Source organism: Bacillus rossius, chromosome 16, assembly GCF_032445375.1.
Source record: "Bacillus rossius redtenbacheri isolate Brsri chromosome 16, Brsri_v3, whole genome shotgun sequence".
Taxonomy (NCBI): Eukaryota; Metazoa; Arthropoda; class Insecta; order Phasmatodea; family Bacillidae; genus Bacillus; species Bacillus rossius.
Window position 1 is genome coordinate 2,930,498 of NC_086343.1, and position 22,448 is coordinate 2,952,945.

At 36.0% G+C, this 22,448-nt stretch overlaps 2 protein-coding genes across 5 annotated transcripts; one reads left to right on the forward strand and one right to left on the reverse strand.

Annotated features, from left to right (window-relative positions):
* The first annotated feature begins 207 nt into the window (after nucleotides 1-207).
* LOC134540429 (TM2 domain-containing protein almondex) lies at nucleotides 208-9,043 on the forward strand. Of its 3 annotated transcripts, none has more exons than XM_063383172.1 (6): nucleotides 208-444; nucleotides 1,075-1,124; nucleotides 2,681-2,827; nucleotides 3,333-3,454; nucleotides 4,817-4,960; nucleotides 8,767-9,043. In XM_063383172.1, exons 1-6 carry the CDS (start codon nucleotides 282-284, stop codon nucleotides 8,900-8,902), a joined length of 762 nt encoding a protein of 253 aa, XP_063239242.1. In that variant the 5' UTR covers nucleotides 208-281; the 3' UTR covers nucleotides 8,903-9,043. The 3 variants fall into 3 exon arrangements, with proteins under 3 accessions (XP_063239242.1, XP_063239243.1, XP_063239244.1); XM_063383174.1 differs by having other exon boundaries at nucleotides 306-444; nucleotides 2,655-2,827; XM_063383173.1 differs by lacking the exon at nucleotides 2,681-2,827 and having other exon boundaries at nucleotides 301-444.
* Nucleotides 9,044-9,050: 7 nt separating this feature from the next.
* On the reverse strand, nucleotides 9,051-22,001 carry LOC134540431 (small ribosomal subunit protein uS17). 2 transcript variants are annotated; one of them, XM_063383176.1, is made up of 4 exons: nucleotides 21,937-22,001; nucleotides 20,226-20,342; nucleotides 13,257-13,462; nucleotides 9,051-9,217 (listed from the first exon to the last, which is right to left on the reverse strand). In XM_063383176.1, the coding sequence occupies exons 1-4, from the start codon at nucleotides 21,946-21,948 to the stop codon at nucleotides 9,094-9,096; spliced, it is 459 nt and encodes a 152-aa protein (XP_063239246.1). In that variant the 5' UTR covers nucleotides 21,949-22,001; the 3' UTR covers nucleotides 9,051-9,093. The 2 variants fall into 2 exon arrangements, with proteins under 2 accessions (XP_063239246.1, XP_063239245.1); XM_063383175.1 differs by lacking the exons at nucleotides 20,226-20,342; nucleotides 21,937-22,001 and adding an exon at nucleotides 20,395-20,556.
* Nucleotides 22,002-22,448: the final 447 nt, after the last annotated feature.

Sequence of the window (22,448 nt, forward strand, 5' to 3'; positions counted from 1 at the left end):
CTAGTACAGCAAGAAAACCGAAATATTAAAGTTTCACCAGTACTACAAAACTAAAAAAACTTTGAAAAATGTTATGGGTTCGGGGCCGTAGAGCCTTACATTTACAACTTTAAAAGACTATGTACGCAAAATAGTACAAAAATTAATGATCGAAAATATTTTAGGTAATTTTTAATGATACAAGTAGTCAATACACGTAACGATTGGCATACAACTCGCCTCATTGGTGTAGTTTTGATGTTTCCTGCTTGGGACATTACAGTTCTGTACTTCTAACATATATGCTCGAAGGTTCTGTAACAATATGTCTATGTACGACGTATGAAACAATTGAAATTGTTTACAAATGTTTGATTTCGTACGTCATGTTACGTGTCGACGTCGGTTGTATATATATTTTGATATTTTGTTTTTTGGTAAATGGGGTTGAATATTCGGAAACAGGTAAGCTTTATGATCAGGCATTTGTTTTTGTTTTAGGTTATGGTGCGGGAGGCATTGTGGTTGATGGTCTGATCATGCCCCATCTAAGGGAATAGGGTTCGATTCCTAGTATAGCTAAAACTGAATTTTTTTTCTCAACGTGGAGTCGTGTAAATGTTGCCAGTAACGGGTAGTTTTACTCAAAGTACTGCTGTTTCTCCCCCTATGTCCGTCACAGTTGATTTTTCCCTGGATTTTATTTGTTCTTAGCGTTTAATTTTTTTTAATGTCAAATAAATCCTAGAATGTTCTGCAGTGCGAGCTCTACCATGTTTTATAGTAAACTGGGAGTAATTATTTTTAAAGTACATCTGTGATTAGGTTTTATAATTAAAATTATATTTTTGGAATTGCAGCCCATCGTTGCATTAAACCCTGTATCATTGCTTTATAACTTCGTAGCTCTGAAAAGTCCAATGTAAGCACTATGACAAAATTGTGCAAAAATAATTTTTTTTTTTTTCCTCCCTTGGTAACAATCAAGTACCTAACATCTACATGACCGGGAACATTTTAATATAATTTTTTATTATCCAGGAAAATGTTTCATAATCCTTTATATAATAATTTTTTTTTCTGTGTGTGTTTCAGGTGATGACAACTCACCAAATACGAGTTTCGTGAATGTGCAGTTTTTTCAAGTAAGTGTTAATTTAACTTTTTAACATTCGCCAGAGCCCTATAGTAGTGCGGCGGCATGACTTCCACTAAGGTAGTCCGGGTTTGATTCCAAGTGGGACCTCTCCTTCATATTCATAAGTACTGAACAATTATAATACAGATGGGCAATGGTTTTCTCGAGGCCTTCTATTTTTCCCCACATACACATTTAGCCGTTCTTCCGTTCAGGGGACTGTGGGAGTCTGCAACCCCGCCGCTCGGTGGCTGATGTCTAGGCCAGTTGTATCTTGTTAAACTTGAAAACACTGTAGGTTTCATGTTGGTAATATTCCTCTCTTCATTGTCTACATATGGAAAAAGATGTTCAGTAACACTTGGTACACCAAGATTGTGGTTGATGTAACATTGCATATCCATGTCAAACCAACCAGTCACTCAACCTGACCAATTTTTATGAAACTTGCAGGAATAATTCTCAGTAATTATAAAAATAAGAAAATATTTTCAAACCTGTTTTTTAATCTCATTGAATTTTTGTGGAATTAATTTTCAAAATTTTGAAAAATCATCACTTTGTGCCTCACCTATACATTTTCAATCTCAAATAAAACAAGTTGTGTAAATCTTAGTGAGCTTTTAGACGCCTCATGTCAAAGAGCATCTTACAAGTTTTAATTTGATATCATACTTGTCTATGTTGGGTGAAAAAATAATTTTTTGAAAATATCAAAATATTTTGAGATAGTGTTTTAAAAATTTTGAGAAAACTGTATGTGTTTTGAGATATCATATAAAATAACCTGGAAAATTTTAGAGTGATATCTTAATGGGATCAGGAATGTTAAGTTGAAGTTATATTGAATATTAATTCTCGATTTAGTGTTTTTACTTATCAATAGCGGTAGGTTCTGAGTTGTAAATCCACTTACGTATATAGAATATCAAAAAGTCAAAGAAGAAAAGATAAGGTTTAAATTTTTTCCTTGTAAATTAAAAAGCTTTTTTGTAAAGATTCTTAAATGTAATTATTTAAAAATAATACTTACTCATGCCTATTTAAACATAACTCTTCCAACCAAAATTAACTCACACTTTAAGTCTGTATGTTTCAGAAATAGTTAACATACCAGAAAGTTACGAGAATCGTGATAACAACACACACATTAAAAGGTGCAGGACAAAAAAAAATCATATAAAAAATAAAAAGACAAAAAGCACTCAAATTTTAATTTTTGTATTTTTTTGGTCCTGTGACTCCTAAAAGTCAGTACGAGTGGTTCTCAAAGTGTGTGCCCTAGATTCCTAGAAGATTTTTGAGTGTTACCCTGTGGTATTCCAGAGAAATGTGTATTCCGAAGTAAAGATAAATATAGTTACGGTACTGTACTATACCATTTCACTATGGCTGAACTGCTCTTTTTGTCAACACATCATTATTATGTTACTTGAATTACTCCACAAGTTTTGTTCGGGTAGCAAGTTATTATAAAATATTTATCGGGAATTCGTACACGGTGCACCTGCAATCAGCTGCAGCGATGTCTTCTTAGTGAAATGCGACGTGTGGGGCCGGCAGGCCAGCCCCGCACAGTGTCCCTCGGGAGTGGAGTGCCGCCGCCTGGGCGGGGCATGCATCGACTGCTCGCCCAGCTTCAACCACAGCTGCGTCTACGGCAAGCGCCTGAACGTCACCTGCCGCGCCAAGGACACCGCCGTCTGCACTGTGAGAGCCCCCTCCACTGCCTTGTGGCGTAACGTGCGGTATAGCAGTTAGTGGTTCTCTCTCAGACAGACTCCGGGAGTCTGAACGTCCTCTGTCCTCTGAAGCACCTTTCAAATTGCCATTTGCTAGGCAGTGTAAAGTCTTTATCTGGCACATTCGAAACCACTGCCTTTCTAGGTGGGCAATTTTGCCAGATTACAGAATTTAAATTTAAATTTAAAATTGAATAACAGAGAAAAAAATAATTACAATATAGTGGTATTTAAAAAAGATATAATAAACTACTCTGTAGAAAATCAAATACAGTGGCGCACCTGTCTTTTAAAAATAAATAGAGAAATGTACCCATGAAACACTGTATGAAATGATAGCCCAACATAATTATTTTCCCCCAGACCCTTAGTTTCTCTCAGCCCTGTGATGCACCTCACCTTGAACAGAGTGTAGTTATGAGAAAACGACCTGAAAGGAGTGGGGAGTGAACCCGGGGCGTGTCGTGGCGCAGGGCCCACGGGAGTTTGTGCGCGCGGTGCGCTGCCAGTACTGCTACCAGACGGAGAAGTGGGAGCACAAGTGCGAGCTGTCGCCCAACTGCAAGTCCGCGGACTCCCCTCGCAAGTACTATCTGTGAGTCTCGCCGCATGACAAGCTGGCTTAGTGAACAAGCTTCAATAATTTTCCATCTGTCTAGGCCACTTAATAAAAATTATTATTTTTAAAAAAAGAGCAATACAAACCCTGTTTTATTGCAATGTGCATTGTTCTATTATCAACATTCAATATTTGTGTCCATGATGCATGTTTGTACTTTTTTTTTACGTTACCGCCAAAGTAGGTTCAAACTTGACTAGTAATGGTACAGTTCTTACCCAAAAAAAAAAAATTTTTTTTTGGGGGGTTTTTTTCTTGTGAAATATTGGTATCTTTTTTTTTTATGATGGAAATGTAAAATTATTAGCGTTTGTTGTTCAGACTAAAAATTTTCCCATGTGACTTGAAATGTTTTAACAGGTGCAGTCAATATTGTCATAGTTGCGGCCGATAATCTGTAGCAGACAGACGTGTTTCGTGCGTGTTCTTGTTCAGAAGTTACAGAATGTTACAGAATTCTCATAACCATCAGTTTGTGATTAAGGGTTATCATTAACTCTTACATCAATGATGATCAGAAATTTTGTGGGGTTTTCAATACCCCTAGATCATGATGTTTTAACATTTGATCTTGTGTAAGATACAGCAATGAATAAAAGCAAAAACCTTGCCCTTTAAACTGTTCACAAAAGGATAAGAAATAGCTACCCGAATTTCTACGCCAGTGGGAACCGAATCCAACAAACTTAATGAACTAATTGATTTTGTGAAAGTTTGTGTTTTGAAGTAAATGATCTTATAAGTGAAAACCTAATTCTGAAGATACTGATGGATAATTCCAGGAATGAAATATCGGTCTTTTTAAATGAACTGATCCAAATTAACAGGGTTTGAAAATTCAGAATGACCCAAACAAATCCTCCAGTCAAGTAGCAGGCAAAGTTACAAGCAACAATAAAAGAGAACAGAACTTATGTCCTCGTTTGTACATTTGTGTCTTAATCATCATCAACATGCACTTATCCTTGTATGTATCTTGTCTTGCAATGAACATTGCTGTAGGCCCCGCTTGTAGTGACTACTGCAATTTCTGTAATTATTTTGTAGGTATTGTAGGTTTTTTAAGTTTCCCAACTGTTGGCGAGCAAGTTACAATGTCTTGCATTTATTTTCTAGGCTTTTAATCAATCTTCACTAAATAAAGATATGGCAAGCACCCTTGTGCTTTTTCTAATCTTTAAATTTTTTCCCCATAAATCAGCAGTTTATTTTAGGTTCATAAAATTTTATAGCAATAAAAAAATAAACACACTCAGTTTGGCTATAAGTTTTTTTTCCAGTAATAAATAAAAGAGTATACTTTGCAAGCCAGTGGGTAAGTGATCTTGTGCACGGCAGGACCAACTGCACGGTGCGCAGCGCGGTGGTGTGCCTCGGCAACAGGGTGTTCCAGAAGAAGCAGCTGTGCAACTGGACCAGCGGGTACCACTGGAGGACCACGCTCATCCTCAGCATCATGCTGGGGGGCTTCGGCGTCGACAGGTGGGCTCCCTCGCACAGCTGCTCTGTCTTCATCGGTGGGCTCAACCGGCATATTCAACATCAGTGGCGTAGCCTGGACTTGTGTATGGGGGGGGGGGGGGGGGGGGGGTGTTGAGAAGCATGCCCCCCCCCGTATTAAAGCAGGGGGTCGAAAGGTTCATTCCCCGGAAAATTTTGGATTTTAAGGTGTAAAATAGTGCTATTTTAGCAGTTTTCTGTACTTAAATTTAAATATTGTAATGGTAAAACTTTTATTAATTTTAATATGAAATTTGTTTGAGTGTTGAATAAGAAATTAATTAAAGATTTGGTGCTGGGGGGGAGGGGGGGTGTTTGAACCCCTTAACCCCCCCCCCCCTCCCCCCTGGCTAAGGCCCCTGTTCAACATATAAGTTATTCTACGGGTCCTCTATTTGCAAATGACCGTAAAGTATAAAGGAAAGCAACTCCTATAACCACTACAATTGGAAATTATACTTTCATGTTTATATGATAATACAGTCAAACCTCATTATTACAAACCTGAAGGGACCATAATTTTAGCACTTTGTAATAACGAGGGTTTGTATTAACCAAACTATTGGGATATCATGACAAAAAAAATTGATTGAACTTTAAATGCCTATATTTACAACCATAAAGAAAATTATATATGTACACTATTGGTAGTATCAGCTGGCTTCACTACATACATAACAATTTGTAAACACTGAAGAAAACAAACACAATGAAACACTTACAGAATAAATCATAATACAAACTTCAATAAACTTGAAATCATGACAATTTTCTATTCAAACATTTGGTTTAAAAAAAGCATCAATTCTGGTTTGCACTATTTTTTTTCTTATAGGCATTGTTTACCACATTACAAAGCTTATCAAAGGACAGTAGGCCTACTGATCAAGTATTGGTTGAGCAATCTTTAACTTTGGTCGTATCTACACTGCTGCCGACTCCCCACACATAGTTTTGCAAACAAGATTGTTGCGATCCTTAAACCGTTGTAGCCAACCATTGCTGAACTTGAAGTCTGAAATTCCTAACCTCAATGCTAGGTAGTCTGCCTTCTTTTGAATCATAGGTTCAGAAATAGGCAAGTTTGCTGCACGCATTTCTTCAAACCACTGCAACAAGGATGCTTCTATTGTGATGTTTTGGGCCTCGCATTCTTTTTCTTGTTGATAATTTGCACGAACTCGCAAAAGCCGATTCAAACTTTTCACGATTTTTTAGTATTGTCGACAACGACGATTGCTGGATGTTAAATTCTCTCGCAATTTCATTTTTCGTTCTCTCTCCATTGTCTACTTCCTCGATAATTTTAACTTTCAATGTAAGCTCATTGCGTTTACGTTTCGCAGTCATATTACAACAACTCACACTCAAAATTGAGGATAGGACACACGTGCGTGAACAATGGAAAATATCAGAACTTTTTTCCATAGATTGTTTAAACTTCTACGTATGTACACTTCCGCCGACTAAGATTAATAAGGTATAGAGTACTTTCATTTTCGTTTTCCGTTTACAACATGGCATCTTTTCTAGTTTAGTTACTAACATCGCCACTAGAGTTGAACTTTTCATTTTGTTTTTCAACCATTTTGCGCTGTAGGATACATACATCTATCTTTGGAGACACGTTTGTTTACATGACGGTTATGAATACGTGATTTACTTTAGACTTCGGCTGTGAAATTCGTATTAACTGTTTACTTATACACGTTAACAGCTACTTGAGGGATCAAAACAACTTCGTAATTCATATTAACCGTATTTCGTATTAAAAGTACTGAATAACATAGGAAAGCATACCTTATTTTCTGGGACTGTGAAAGTACTTCGCATAAACGGGAATTTCGTACTAAGCGGATTCGTATTAATGAGTTTTGACTGTAGTGGGGCAGCTTGTTTATGAGGTTAAATAGGCAGGAGGTGTTAAATGCAAGAAAAAGAGCTGCACATGAAATCAAATTACTCAAAATGAAAAAAAAATTGCTTGGAGAGAAAAAAGGAGAATTATTAGAAATAGAGAATGAATTGAAAAAACTCAAGAAAAGCGTATAAACTGTTTTTAGTGTTGGTAAATAGTCTAATATAGAATATTTAGGTTAGATGATGTGCATAACCTTGAAAAATTTTTGTGTACTCTGTTTCAAAAGAGTCTAATGCATAGTATATATTAAAATTTTTGGTCATAAATTTTTTTTAAAAGGTCTCAAAAAGTCACTGATTTTTGCTTTTGGGACTTGGTAGACACCCTGCCTTGTTTCCATTGCTGGTAATTGGGTTACAAAAAAAAACACACACACACTGTGTTTTAACAACATAAAGACAATACAGTGCAAGTATGCAAACAAGCTGCTTGGATGACAGGCAGCATTTTTGAAGACTGTGAGAGCATTGGATGCAAAGATGGGGTGCAAAAATCAGATTTTGCTTTTCATGGATCACTGCCCTGCTCATACCAAGGAAATATCCAACCTTAGAAATATTCAGATTGAATTTTTCCCACAAAATTCAACATACAGCCTACACAACCCTTGGACTACGGAATTATAAGAATTCTGAAACGGTGTTTTCGTAAGTGCCTTGTGTTATGACTTATAACAAGAACGAAAAGTACCAAAACTTGTGGTTACAAAACCAACATCCAGGACACCATGCATTTTCTTGCTGCTTCATGGGAAATACTTGACTCAACCATCATTAACAATTGCTTCAGAAAAGCAGGCTTCGGTGCTCAACAAGTTCATATATTCCCTGAAGAAGACTGTGAGGGCATTGACCCAGTTGCATGTGCTTCTACACACAGTGCAAATATGAAAACTCATGAGCAACTAAATTTAATGCACTTTTGAAGATTATGCTGTCTCAGTTGATGATGTGGTTCTACCATGTAAGCCACAAACCATCGATTTACGTGCACAAAACAAGGATTTAGCTGAGGATGAGACTGGCGATGGTGACAGCAATGAAGGTGATTCCACTCCCATGCCAACCTACTCCGAAGCACTTGACCACCCGGACAAACTGAGGTTATTTGTTCACGGAACACCAGATAGTGTGAGGAAGAGTTTATGGGAACTGGACAATTTTGTGATGCGCCAGAATGAAAATATGTTGAAACAAACAACTCTAATGTACTATTTCTTAAAATAGTAAATGTTTTTCGTACTTACAAAAAATTTCATTTTAAATAATTCAATTTACTGACATGAGTCAAGCAGTATGTCATTTTTTATTAAAATTTGCTTTTGAGGCAATTGTATTTCCCTTCTAAGAAGTTTTTAGCACCCAGTCCCTTGGAAAACTTCTTAACAGGGTTTTACTGTAGTTTTCTTCCTACTTGTAACGTTCTTGATTGTGTGGTAGACATGTGCTAAATGGAATCCTTACCCACTTGTCAAATCTACATCTCAGATTCCAAAAGAGACTGTTAAGATAGGTAGTAATGATAAACCTCAACATACTGTTCACTATGACAAAGTTATTCATAACTGTGCAGCAACATGCCAATATACTTTCAACTAGAAAGTGTGCAGTGATGAAGGATGTAGAAAAACAAGTGGGTAAAAGCAATTCACATTTAGAGGATGCATATAAGTTTTTATTCTTCCATGAAAGGACATCAAAATGTAGAGGGTAGGCCCCTCTTCATGTAAACACAGTAGGCAAGGTTGAGTATTTGCTAACAGGTATAAAAATTTTCAAATGCCCAAAAACACTAATTGTCTTTGGCACTTGCCTCCCAAAATGTAGTTTGGTTTTGAACCCCAGTGGGACGCTGCACGTGTTGACAGGTTCTACCTCGGCTACTGGCAGGAAGGACTGGGCAAGTTCTTCAGCTTCGGTGGTCTGGGCGTGTGGACACTCATTGACGTGATCCTCATCGGCCTGCACTACCTGGGGCCGGCAGACGGCTCCCTCTACTTGTGATCGTGTTCCTACTCTTACAAACATTTTATTTATACATTATATAAGATGATACAGTTAGAACAATAAACAGTTGGCTGTTAACCTCTTGTCCACACGGTTCCTTTTCCATGACTCATTAAATAAGGTTTGCAGTGAAGAAAACTCGAGCTGTCTTTCTTTATATTATATTTAAATCGACCTGCTGTACATCTTTAAAATTTCTTGAAACTCTTTTTTGATCCCGTGCCCTTGGACACCTTGAGGACGTTGAAGCGGACCGTCTTGCTCAGCGGCCGGCACTCCCCGACCGTCACGATGTCTCCGATCTCCACGTCTCTGCACAGGATACAGGCACAGCTCAGTCCCAACTCTTCAACTGGTCAGTTGCAAGAGACATGGGGAAAAGGAAGTTTACTTTTCTTACAAGCTGTTATCTTTCTACATATTTCACCACCTTTTCTTAATATTAAAATAAATCATACTCTTGTCTTTAATTTTACAGAAATATTTTGTAAATTTCTTACCTTACTGCATTTAATACTGAAAGTGCAAAACAAACATGCCAATGTTAAATTAGCAACTCAACGACAGGGCAGTGAAAACTCAACAACACTGGCTGCAATCTGTTTTAGCCATATTTGGAAAGGCTTACAACAGTGATTTTCACATCTTTTACCATTTTTAAGAAAATTTTAACATTTGTACAATGAGTGCCTAATCATGTTAAAGATTTTATCTTTAAATCACTGTTTTTGTTTATTGCAATCACCTTTCTGCAGGTGTCTTATTTATTACGAGGTAAAATATTTTATGGTTTATTGTGATGACACCAAAATGCAAGTTAAATCACAAAATAAAACTAAATTCAATTAATATTTTATTGAAATAAGCCAAAATTTATTAGACACCCTACATAATGTATGCCTTTCTTTAAACATGTAGTTTGTATCAAATGATTAGAAACATCTTTCCAAAAATCACGCATGCAATTTATTCCTCAGTATCCCAATTCTATTGCAGAACTAAGTATGTTCATGTAATGTATGAAAAAACTACAAAAAGCATCTTTTACCACAAAACTGAAAATTCTGTATCAGAGAGGCAAAAATTTCAACCCAGCTAAAATATTCAGGCACGTTAAGATTTTTCTCACCTGTCTGCAGAGGCTCTTAAGCATCCCAAATTCAACTCTATATTAACTATACAGCTATTTATTATTGTAGTACATATCACTTGTTAGGTTTGAATTCAGCTTGTTTTACTTTTTACAGCTGAGGGAAAATTAACACTAGGTCTGTGTAGTTCCCCAATTTTTCAGTTTCAATTCCTTTAAAAATTATAGACCTGAAACTGACTTAAAAATCACATGTTCCGGTACTGGGTAATTTTTGCACATTTCTGAAACTTTTAACTTTGCAATCTGTAATGTTAATGAAAACATTTAAATGCAAGTTAATAACTAGGGGCCGGAAAAATTCGCAATTTGCGATAGATGCGATTTTTTTGCGAATTTTGAGGTTAGATGCGATTTTTTACTAATTGTTGTTATAAATGCTATATTTGCGAAATCGCGGTAAAATTACCATTATCGGGCGAAAAACCACTATAGAATGCAACAAAATGGATTGAACACACATTCCTCAAAGTATTGTTTTTGAAAATAACCACCATAACACAATTACAGTAAACAATAGCTTCTGACAAGGCTTGTTGAAGGAATAAAATCCGAATCCTAACCTTAACTTAGAAAACATTCCTTAACCAAATATCACGCCTGATAGTATAGAATAAGTAATTTTGTAAATTTAGTGTTTACGATTTACTCAAGTTACCGTTGAATGTTTAGAAAAGAATGTTCACACTACTTATCGACGCAGTTATTTTGTTTTGATAGATCACGCCACGTTCGCCATTGCATCGTGTGTTGCCTGTTCATGAAGAGTATCCAACCTAACAAAACAAATTTCCCGGGAAGCGCTTCACGGAAACCAACAAAACTAGAAAATATCTAGGTCGTTGACGGGATCGTAGTGAACTTGCAAAGATAAAAATGAAAATATTTTAAATGCTCAAAACTACTACAAATATTTTAGTACGCGGTTTTTTTTACATTTGTTGATAATCACTTTAGTTTTCAAATTTTTTTTCTGATCAATATTTTACATAGAGACAAATCATACATTTTGTGGTGCACGTTTAGCGTACTGAAGTTGGCCAACTTGAATTGTCTGTTTGTTTTCATTTGAAATTACTAGTGCTCAAACGTTTGTTTACAAATACCGTTTAATGATTTTGGTTTGTGTTAAAATTCGTCATAATGGGTATAAACACTATTACAACTTCTTGTATTGTTATGTAACTTTAATATCTTAAGCAAATTTCTCAAAAATAGATGCTAATTTCTGGAAAATAGATGCTAATTTTCAACATCATAAATGCTAATTTTGTAATAAATAGATGCTAATTTTTCCAGGCCCTATTAATAACACATGAGAGTGTGCGCGTGTATATATGAATTTGGAGACTGATAAAGAGAAGTGAATGATGTCATCTTAGTACCAAAAATTTTTAGGTCATAATTTCTTTTGGTTATTTTTTCTTTCATTAAAGCAATAATTTATTTTAACATTCTAAAATTTATATGTGTTGGCTACTATAACTAATTTCCAGCATGACCTCTGTTAAGGCACAGACACTATTCAAACCAATATGATGTCTTTCAGTTCATCTCATATATTGGAAGTAATATTTTTTTTTTGCTGGTGGAATTGTTATGATTTCTTGCCGACTGTATTTTAAAGACAAACAACAATGAAGGAAAAAAAGCAAGCAAAAATACTGGATTACAATAAAAAAAAAAGTACATTAAAATTGTGGTTATGAAGAACAAATTATATTTCAAAAGTAAATTTTTTCTATAAAGGAGTGCTAAATTACTCAACTAGAAAATAGAATTACGTAATCCATGATATCATTATTATTTATTATGATGTCAGCATCGATTAAGCCTACCTACGTATTTGAAGTTAGCTAAAAATAATTAAGCAAAATAAAGTTTTGGGAAGTGCAAAGTGTGTGGTCCATTTTTCTGTTTTTTTTTTTTTAATTGGTAATTTTGAAATAATGAAACAGAACACATTTTATATATATATAAAAATTAAATATATATAGTTGCAAATTAAATATATATAGTTGCTCCCATATTTAATTTTTTCTTTATAAGAACCGAGGTTCGTAATGTAAAATCAAACAAGCCAATAAAAAAGAAACATTTTTCTTTAATATCAGATGAACAACTTTATTTTTATCACTTGTCTTAACAGACAAGATTTAACTATCTGTAATGATATTGGATATTGTTTAGCTCCAATTGTCATGTTAGTAAAGTCAACAGACAAACATCAGAAATACGACATCTTTCATTTAACATCAGAAGACCGTCGTTTTTTTTCATCACTTGCCGTATCTGATGAGTGTAATACTATATAATTAGTTTTTCCTCTTAAGCAAAATAGATTTAAATATAATTTTTGAAATTTTAACCAATATGGCAGCTATGAACATTGTCCCATGTGATATCTGCTGTTATGGCACAGCCCTGATAAAAACATTTTTCTTTAACATCAGATGAACAACTTTATTTTTATCACTTGTCTTAACAGACAAGATTTTAACTATCTGTAATGATATTGGATATTGTTTAGCTCCAATTGTCATGATAGTAAAGTCAACAGACAAACATCAGAAATACGACATCTTTCATTTAACATCAGAAGACCGTCGTTTTTTTCATCACTTGCCATATCTGATGAGTATATCACTATATAATGTAGTTTTTCCTCTTAAGCAAAATATATTTAAACAGAATTTCTGAAATTCATACCAATGTGGCAGCTATGAACATTGTCCCATGTGATATCTGCTGTTATGGCACAACCACTGCTCAAACCAACATGGCGTCTTTCAGTTCGTCTCGCACACCGGCAGTAACTTTATTCACCGGTAGGAATGTAATGATTTCTGGCCTACGATACATACAGACAATTAAAAACCCAAGAAATTTATCTGTAATAAACAATGAAAAGAAAACTTATTTATAACAAAATTAAAAAAATTTTGGCAAGAAATTAAGGAAAAAAAAAACCCTTCACACATTCATATAACCTGCCTTACCAGGCTGAAGCATGAGATAAGCGGGCACTTGTCAAGGACCCGTAAACAACCTATTCCACTGGAATACAGAACAGCAGTCAGGGAAATGTTCTGGCATCAGAAACGTTCATACAGTATCCATCACGTGCGATCAGAAGACCGTCGTTGGTTTCATCACGCGCCGAGGGCCGGAGTGGGGGAGGGGGGTAGGGGGGCTGAGCACCTGAAGCACGGGGAGAGGTGCACCGACATGTTGCGGTGCCGCTTCTCGAAGCGGTTGTACTTGCGGATGTAGTGGAGGTAGTCGCGCCTGATCACGATGGTGCGCTGCATCTTCATCTTCTGCACCATGCCGGTGAGGATCCGCCCCCGTATGGACACGTTGCCCGTGAAGGGGCACTTCTTGTCGATGTACGTGCCCTCGATCGCCTGCCGCAAGCCACCGCACCCGCCGTCGTCACAACGTGCCCCTTCGACGCTCGCACACACAACATCTCACTCGTACGTAGCGACGGCAGTCGAGAGAGAACCACGACCAGTAGGATGTGCAAACACTTAATTTTTTCTTTAAATAAAGGTATTATTTTTATCCTGCACCCTTTAATAATAACTTAATATTTCTCTGGGATAACTTCCGACTTCCAAAAGTTTAAACGGCAAGATTACCAAAACAGATTAACATTCCAGTAACAAACACTAATGAAGATACAGTAGAAATTAAAAAAAAAATCCTGTCTAAATCATCAGTAAAATTACCAGCCAACATACCTAACTTTTTTGTGACTATACGTAATAAACCGGCTATTCATTCAAACAATAACCAACTTTGTTCAAGGCTTTTGGTATATATTAATTCAAATGCCTATATGAAACCATTACTTTGTTGTACTTTGTTACTTAAAAAGTAAAACACTGTAAGGAAAATTTCCTAGCTTAAATATTTTTTAACTTGACATATTACTACACATACTTGAAATATTTTGATAAGTTTTACTGGTTAGTAAATCTAAAATACTAAGTACCTTTTTAAAAGTGATGTATTTAACATTAATTGAAAGTAAAAATAACATCCCCACAACCACTTAGGCTATAAAACAGCAAAAACTGCACCCATTCACCATGCATTGCACCACAAAAAAAACCTTTACACTTGAATCATATCATAAATTTCCCAATTACAAATTCACCATGTCCCTGGAAGAATTGCACCAACCAACATGCACAGCGATAACAAAGCTGCAAAAACAAGGACATACATTTAGCAAAATTTTGGCACAAATGCCAAACTTTAACATACCCAACCCAGCATTCACACCATACCTGAAATAATTACACCGACATGCAAGATAACATATATACAGTGTACAGAAACCCTTTAACCCAAGAACACGTCATGAACATAGCACAAAGTTCGGGTTGGTAATTTATTGAAGCTATTACAAGTGATAGCATGTTTCCAATTGATCTTGAGAATTAATAACCAATTAGTGTTTAGCCAAGATGTCCACACAACTATAAAAAAAAATTTCCTTACTTTTTCTGACCAATTTACTTTTTTTTTAAATTTTCAGGGAAAAAATCCATTTTTCACCATTTACACAGCTGGCATAGTTCTTTCTTCACTTTATTTCAAACACAACCTTGCTATGCCATTTTATAGTTAGTGAGTGAGTGAGTGAGTGAGTGAGTGAGTGAGTGAGAGAGTGACTATGCACCAAAAACCACCTTAAAAAATGTAGATTGCAGACTGGGGCATACATTTTCCCTTCCAATTATCATCATGACTTTTCCCGGATTTCAAGTGTCTCCCCTGAGACAACCGCCATGACCTTCCAGGATGTGAACACCCCAGGTTACCAGACACACAGTGGCCGAGAAGACAGAGCGTCGGAAACCACTCGCTGCAACATCTGCCTCGCTTTTCAACTCGGGCCGGACTTTCACGGTCCGAACCTCGAGTGCCTTGGTGCGAGGCAAGTGATCTACCGAGATACGATCTGCCACTTAACTCGCATGCAGGGAAACAAAATCTGTTTGGATTGGCTATAAATTATACCAGTGAAAGGCAAATAGTCCAAACACCATGTAACTGTCAGGTCTCTACGAAAAATCTTAAAAAGTTTAGACGCCAGGCACCAAATCTAGGAGCCAGCGATGGAAAAAAAAAAAAAAAAACTTTTGTAGCAGTTTTACTTTTACATTTTAGGTTATAAACAGTGCCTATATAACAACTTGGTACATGCAATTTAAATCCCGTCCCAAGTTTCTTGATCCCAGTCGAGTCTGTACAACACGATATTTAGTAACAACAAAATATGCCAATGTTTTCAAACCAACTGTATAGTAGTATCTTGGTAGAAATTAGTTGCCAGCGAGGTAAAGTTATGTCTTATGGTGACATGACACTCGGGATTTGTGGAGCCCTAACTATGTGATTCTAAAAATAGTGCTACTTAATAAATTTCACATAATAGTGTAGTTGGATAATTGCATGCACCTTAAATCACAATCACCTATAGATAGGCCCACCTAATTCTGAAATGTTTGCCGTCTTATATAACAACGTTAGCCAACAGGTAAAATTGCACAACCAGCATCAATTTATTTCACCTCCACCTACTCAAACATTTAAAAAAATAGTCTCAACATAAATTTGGCACAAAATATTGTAGTGGTAACAAATAAAAATAGAATATTTACAGTACGTTAAATTTTAAATAGACTATCTCTTAGTGAAAAATTAAAAAAATAAAAGTATCTTACATGTTAACTGCTTTAGAACATTATTGCTCATTTTGCAAGCTATGAAGTTAATCCAAGGGGCAACTACATAAGCCCCAGTACAAGGTACCAAGTGGAAGTGGACACTTGTGCAAACTCTCGAAAAACAACTCGTCCCACTGAAGTGCAGTCAGGCAACTGGCCATTACGTAATTCTAAATTTTTTGTTTTGCATAGCATTCAATGGCATCAGAAATATAGATAAAGTATCCATCATGTGCGATCAGAAGACCGTCGTTAGTTTCATCACGTGCCACATACATGTCAAAACAAAACGTAGACCCCAAATCACTGGAGCAAATAACGATGCTGACATAATAAAAAATTATATATAAATTGTGTGACTGGATGTTTTTTCGTGTACAAAAGTGCACAAACTTTATTTTATACTTTTCCATTCTTTATTCCACCATCGTCCTCTAAAAACAGTGAAATTATATTAATATTCCGTACCTCAACAACGCTGACAATAGGTACCATACAATTTTCTGCCAAACTTAATCACTAAACAACAAAGACACTCATTCCAGAACCAGGTACCAAGTATTCAGAGTAGAATATCACCCCCACACACTTGCATACCTGCCAAATTTGACAAATCTGAGGGAGGGAGATTTTCCCCAGGGAAGTAAACAATTGTGCCACCAATAAAGTGGGGACGTAAGTTTCCCCTCCCTTGGAGAAAATTTTTATCTGAAGGTGCAAAATTTGCCAATTAATTTTTTTTCAAATCTAACATTGAAAAAACTGCTGGCAGAAACTGAAATTGTATCTTTTAGGAAAATTGTTATTTTTAAGAACAAAGAGAGAAGTTTTCCTATCAACTCATCACAATTTAAATGGGGCGTGGAAAGGGCTAGGAATTAGGGGTGATGCGAGCTGTAAGTTTTTTTATCATATAAAATCAAATTAACTGTGGAATTTGTTCACTTTAAACAACATAATTTTTTAAACCTTCAAAGTTCTTTGGTTTATTTTTAAAATCTATAGTTTCGTATCACATATCCAAGCCTATCCCTTGATCCTAATGGCATGATCCTAAATACATTGATCCTGGATACAACAAAAATTATGATGTAACAATTAATTATGATTATATTATCAGATCAAATAAAAATCTGAAAATTTATCTTCTTCTTCTTTTTACTTTCTAACATTGTTTGTAAAACATTTTTTGTTATTTCCAAGATCTTTTCAACATATTAAATTAGAACAACCACCGTCATGTACCACAGGATCAAGGGACAAACTTGGATACGTGATACGGAACAATTACCTTACTCAAGACTACAATCAAGGCCTACAGATTTACAGAATAATAATAAAAAAAACTTTTCTTTATGCAGCCTATATCCACTCAATTTATAGCTTCTTTACACTCTGGGTTGTTGCATATTTGACTCTCCTCACTGTCCGTATTACTGTGAGGAATTGTTAAAGTACGTTGCACGACTTCAGGCAGTTTTCGATACTTGCTACTTGTCACACAATAGCAGATATTTTGTGAGAGCAAAACAATATTTTTTGGTGATTTCACTATCTGCAAACATCTTTTAAAGAATGAACCCACATGTTCAGCACAACTGAAGGGCATATTGTGTTCCAAAACAAAATACACGAATAAACACATTTCTTTAGTTACTGTTACTGTACTCTATATTCTTTAAGGTAAGTGTCGCGAAAAACATGCAACTTCTTAAATAATGAAGCATGTTTACCATTTCTTGATTGCAATATGCCTGGAAATCTGCCAGAATGTCATTTTGTACACAGCAATTGCTATAAAGCATTATAGATTGACCTTAGAGAATATATAATTGTGTACTAAATACAACCAGTGTAATAATTTCACGTTTGAGCCATAATAAAACACAGCCAAACCATGTACAATGTTGACGCCATCGTAGTGTATGTAACATCTTCTGATTGGATAACACCACCAATGACAAGTACATAAAAAAAAACCTAGAAGTTCTTGCAACCACCGACAGTAGCACCTCAGATATGTTCTTAACCATCATTACAGCTACAAACCACAAGAGGACTCAAACACAAAAGTGGGAGATTCAAATGTCTAATCAGGAGAGTCTACAGCCTAAAGCCAGAGGATTGGCAGGTATGCACTTGCATTTTCATAAATTATATTCACAGGATAAAGAAAAATATAACAACCAACTAGGTAGTTATGAGGGTGTAACAAAACGTTCCAATGAACCACAATGAGTGCATTGAAGTGCAACGCTCCACCAATTCCCACCAATGATGCACTGAATGTTAAGGTTCTGCTTCACTCACCACACTTTTCCCACTGTACAAACATTGCATTCTGTGTTTCGTAGCAAGTCTGTTGCCAGAATCATGCGTCTCGTTGCCAGCTGGTTATAAAGTCAGGCAAGTATTCTTAACATAAAATTTCTGCTCAACTAATTTTGGTATAACCATTTTCTGGGTTCCGCTAGCAGATTTAACACATATAAAATGGCTTTTACAACCTCAATTACTAAAAATGTCTTAAACTAAGTAAGCAATCTGCTAAACAACACAAGTGCAATGTGTGGGCGAAGCAGACCCCTAGGCCTGGTACACGCAGAATTACACGCTGAACTGCAATTGAATATCTGCTCCGATTTAGTCACGAGGAGACTGTCCTATGTCTGCAACGGTCTCTGTACACGAGAGAATATATGGCATGCCGCAGTGCGTTTAAAGCGGACTAGTTAAACAATATTTTTCAATATTACTTTAATTTGAGTAGAAACATATTCGTGAGTAAAGCGTTTTAATTGATTTTCCCTCAGTATCGAACTGTGTACAGATTGATCAGATTGTTTAGTAAGGAAAGACCTAGGTAAATATTTACTTGGGCGGTATTTCCGCAAAAAAAAATGTTAAAAATCTGAAAATACCTTTATATAATGCTCTTCAACTTCCTCTTTTCATTAAAAGCGGCGGAGATTAGAAATTCCAAATACTTTAGGAGATATCGAATTTTTAAATTTCTTCATATGTAGTTGAGCGGTATTTGCGAAAAAAAATGTTAAAAATCCGAAAATACCTTTATTATATGCTCTTCAACTTCCTCTTTTCATTAAAAGCGGCGGAGATTAGAAATTCCAAATATTTTAGGAGATATCGAATTTTTAAATTTCAGCACAAAACCAGCGCATTCCTGTGGCGTGCGTGGACCATTGTTTCTTGTTTACGTACGAGTATTTTTTTTTTATTGGATAATGATGTCACGTGATTGTTCGTGATAGGCCAGAATTCAAATTAACTAATACGTGATTATTTAGTTCAATTATTGTTTAAAACGGTGTTTAATTACCGCCTCCAACTTAGGTGAGTTTTTAACGTTTCTAATTTTAAAGTCTTATTTGTTATTTTGATATTGTTGCGCAAGTAATTAGTAACAAAAAAATTTACCTCAGTTGTTACTGTACATCCTTTGTTACGGGTTTGTTAGGTAAGATCAGTTACATTATAAATAATTTAAAACTAAGGAATAATTAAAATTAATTCACATTATTTTTAATATCACCTTAGTTTGAAAGTATTTATAATGTAACTGACCTGACCTAATCGACCATTTTAGTTTACTGTTCACCCTTTGTCCGGGTTTGTTTGGTCAGGTCAGTTACATTATAAATATTTTAAAACTAAACAGCCATTAAAATTAATTCACAAAATAATTTTTAATGTCGGCTTAGTTTGAAAGTATTAATAATGTAACTGACCTGACCTAATCAACCATTTTATTAATTACGCATTCACGATTCACGTATTCACGTCTCACGAACACACGGCAAAATAACAAAAATGGCGCCGCTCGAATGGTTCCACAGGTCTTGTATTGCAAAATTAAAAAATTCGATATCTCCAAAAGTATTTGGAATTTCTTATCTCCGCCGCTTTTAATGAAAAGTGGAAGTTGAAGAGCATATCTTAAAGGTATTTTCGGATTTTTAACATTTTTTTTTGCAAATACCGCTCAACTCTAATGATGAAATTTAAAAATTCGATATCTCCTAACGTATTTGGAATTTCTTACCTCCGCCACTTTTAATGAAAAGAGGAAGTTGAAGAGCATAAAATAAAGGTATTTTCGGATTTTTAACATTTTTTTTCGGAAATACCGCCCAAGTAAATATTTACCAAGACCTATTTTATATAATTCATCTTTTAGGGAGTCTCACGACAATTTTATTTCACGGATGAAGAGGTAAAAAAATAAACTGTCGCGAGGCATTGTGCGATGTAACGCAGAGTGTGATTCTGCGTGCCCCACCCAGCCAAGTGTTAGCACGCAATGACCCACCGCCAGCACCAGTTACGACCTGCAACGCGAGACAGACACAGGCTTGCCAACCCGGCATTCAGCGCCCCAGCCACCTACGAGGAACCGCGCACCAACCTCTCGCGGCGTCTTGAAACCTAGACCGACATTGTGGTAGCGGCGTAGCGCCTTCTTCTTCAGGCCGGGCTTCCGGTTCACGTTCAGGTGGTTCTGCTTCTGGAACGCCTTCTCTGTCTAGAACGAGACGAGCACGGCACGTCAGCGCTACCAACACACCACCACTCACCTCCCGCGGCGTCTTAAAACCCAACCCCACGTTGCGGGTGTAGCGCAACGACTTCCGCTTTTTGGCACCTAGGCCCTTCTTACGGTTCAGAAAAATGGTCGGTTGTTTTTGAAACGAGCGTTCATTCTGCAACAAAAACACACACATTACGACAGTCCCTCACTCGATAAAAGTCCCTAAGGACAGCTTGGTTGGGCGCTCAATGCACTGAATTGTGGGAAGCAGCAACAGATGTTGTAATAGGCTGATAATGCCAAGCAAGAAAAAGACTGTTAGAGGGTGTCCACGAAAAAATATGTAATAAAAAAACATTTTTGACCGAAATTTCATATTTTGCAGAATTTTTTCCTCTCTATTTTACTAATTTTAAAGTTTTCTGTAAGAAATACAGAAAATCCCGCTTCCACCAAATCAATTGCTGAACTAGTTCTCTCTCCACTTTCCTTATTCCAACAGAACCTTGCATATGCTATTTTACAGTCATATGAGTGCACTAAACACCATCTGAAAAAGAAAATGCTTTTACAGTCTGGGTAATGGCACGCTGGTAAGAGCAGCGGTCCAAGCACACTGCGCCGTGGCACGCCTGACGTGACCCTTCCCTCCTCAAAGATCTCGTTCTTCACACGTACCCTCAGTTTCCTCTTCCTTAGGAAAGCGCTGATCCGCTCCACCCCCTACCTACCCTTATAACCACCTCCCCTTCTTCATAAACATTTGCTGTCCCAAGTCTACTCCCTTCACAGACTCCTCCAATAGACCCACCAACTGTGTTTCACAAAGAGTATCCCCTTCAAAATCATTTTGCCTCCTGTCCATTTCTTCTACTACATACCTATGAACTATCCTCTCCATGATCTTATCCACGATTTCAATTAACTACACACATTTACACATGTTCGACCTAGGTAAATGAATCATTCACACACATTATATAAAAACAAATTACCCAACCCTGTTTTTTATTACCAGTCAGAACTCAAAATATTACTTCCAAATAGCTACATGTTAATACCCACCTATCAAAAGTCGCGTATATGAGCACCGCCAACCAAACACAACTGCTTTATTCCATTTTTTTTTCCGTACTAATTGTCATTCGGCCGTTCTTAACCTTCCACAACCGATGATAACTAAAACAACAAGGCTTAATTTTCCCATACTACCAATATAAAACAAATTTAACGTTACTTCAACTATTGCACTTTCTTTAGCATACTTCCATGAAGCATACATTTCACCCTTTTCTTTTCTCATCCGAACACCTCACATCTGTAATGAAAGGTATCGTATTTTGTACTTGACTCTTAAAATTGTATACAGACGGAGATATAATATTTAACAATACAAAACTTATAAATATCCAACCGAAACCACGTGGTTGCACAGAAAAACAAACTTTCAACTCAATACTACATAATAAAACCAAAGCTTAGTCCAAAATTGATACAAATCAATATTTTAAATATTCCATATTGGTGAAATAACCGTTTGTAAAACATGATAAAAGATATTACAAACTAATCTCATCCTACAACATACCTGATCAGCCATTTTGAAGATTAAGAAATTCAATAAAACCAAAGAATACAAAACATAAACCTAAAGAAAGGTCGACTCTAAAAGATTCTTTCCGACATCATATTTAAAAAATGCTTTTGAAGAAAACAAAGTTATTTAGAACATTTCAGAGACATTGTATGTTTCAATTATTTTCTAGTTAAAAACAATTTATATTACTTGAATATAAAATTAATTTATTTGGAAAAAATTACTTACAAACACATTTTATAAAACAGAAAAATAATTGATGATATAATTATAAATTATTTTAAACAATTAATAAACCGTATTCCAAGACAATAATTTAAGTTAATGGGCGGTATTCCAAGACGTTTCAGTAAGGTAGCGAATATGCACTGCCTTTTGGGCAACTGCCGTACCCTAACTCTGGGGTCATATTCCAAAACGTGTCCTAACTGAACCCCTGTAAAATATCAGATCGGCAGCCATTTTAATGAACGAGGACTTGTGCGAGGCTATAAAAAGTTGTA

Coding starts and splice junctions, on each gene's coding strand:
- LOC134540429 (XM_063383172.1), top strand. CDS start 282: ATGCTCGAAGGTTCTGTAACAATATGTCTATGTACGACGTATGAAACA. Junction 2,828..3,332: donor AGGACACCGCCGTCTGCACT/GTGAGAGCCCCC, acceptor GTCGTGGCGCAG/GGCCCACGGGAGTTTGTGCG. Junction 4,961..8,766: donor GGGGGCTTCGGCGTCGACAG/GTGGGCTCCCTC, acceptor ACGTGTTGACAG/GTTCTACCTCGGCTACTGGC.
- LOC134540431 (XM_063383175.1), bottom strand. CDS start 20,541: ATGTGTGTGTTTTTGTTGCAGAATGAACGCTCGTTTCAAAAACAACCG. Junction 13,463..20,394: donor GTTTTAAGACGCCGCGGGAG/GTGAGTGGTGGT, acceptor GGCTTGCGGCAG/GCGATCGAGGGCACGTACAT. Junction 9,218..13,256: donor CACCTCTCCCCGTGCTTCAG/GTGCTCAGCCCC, acceptor TATCCTGTGCAG/AGACGTGGAGATCGGAGACA.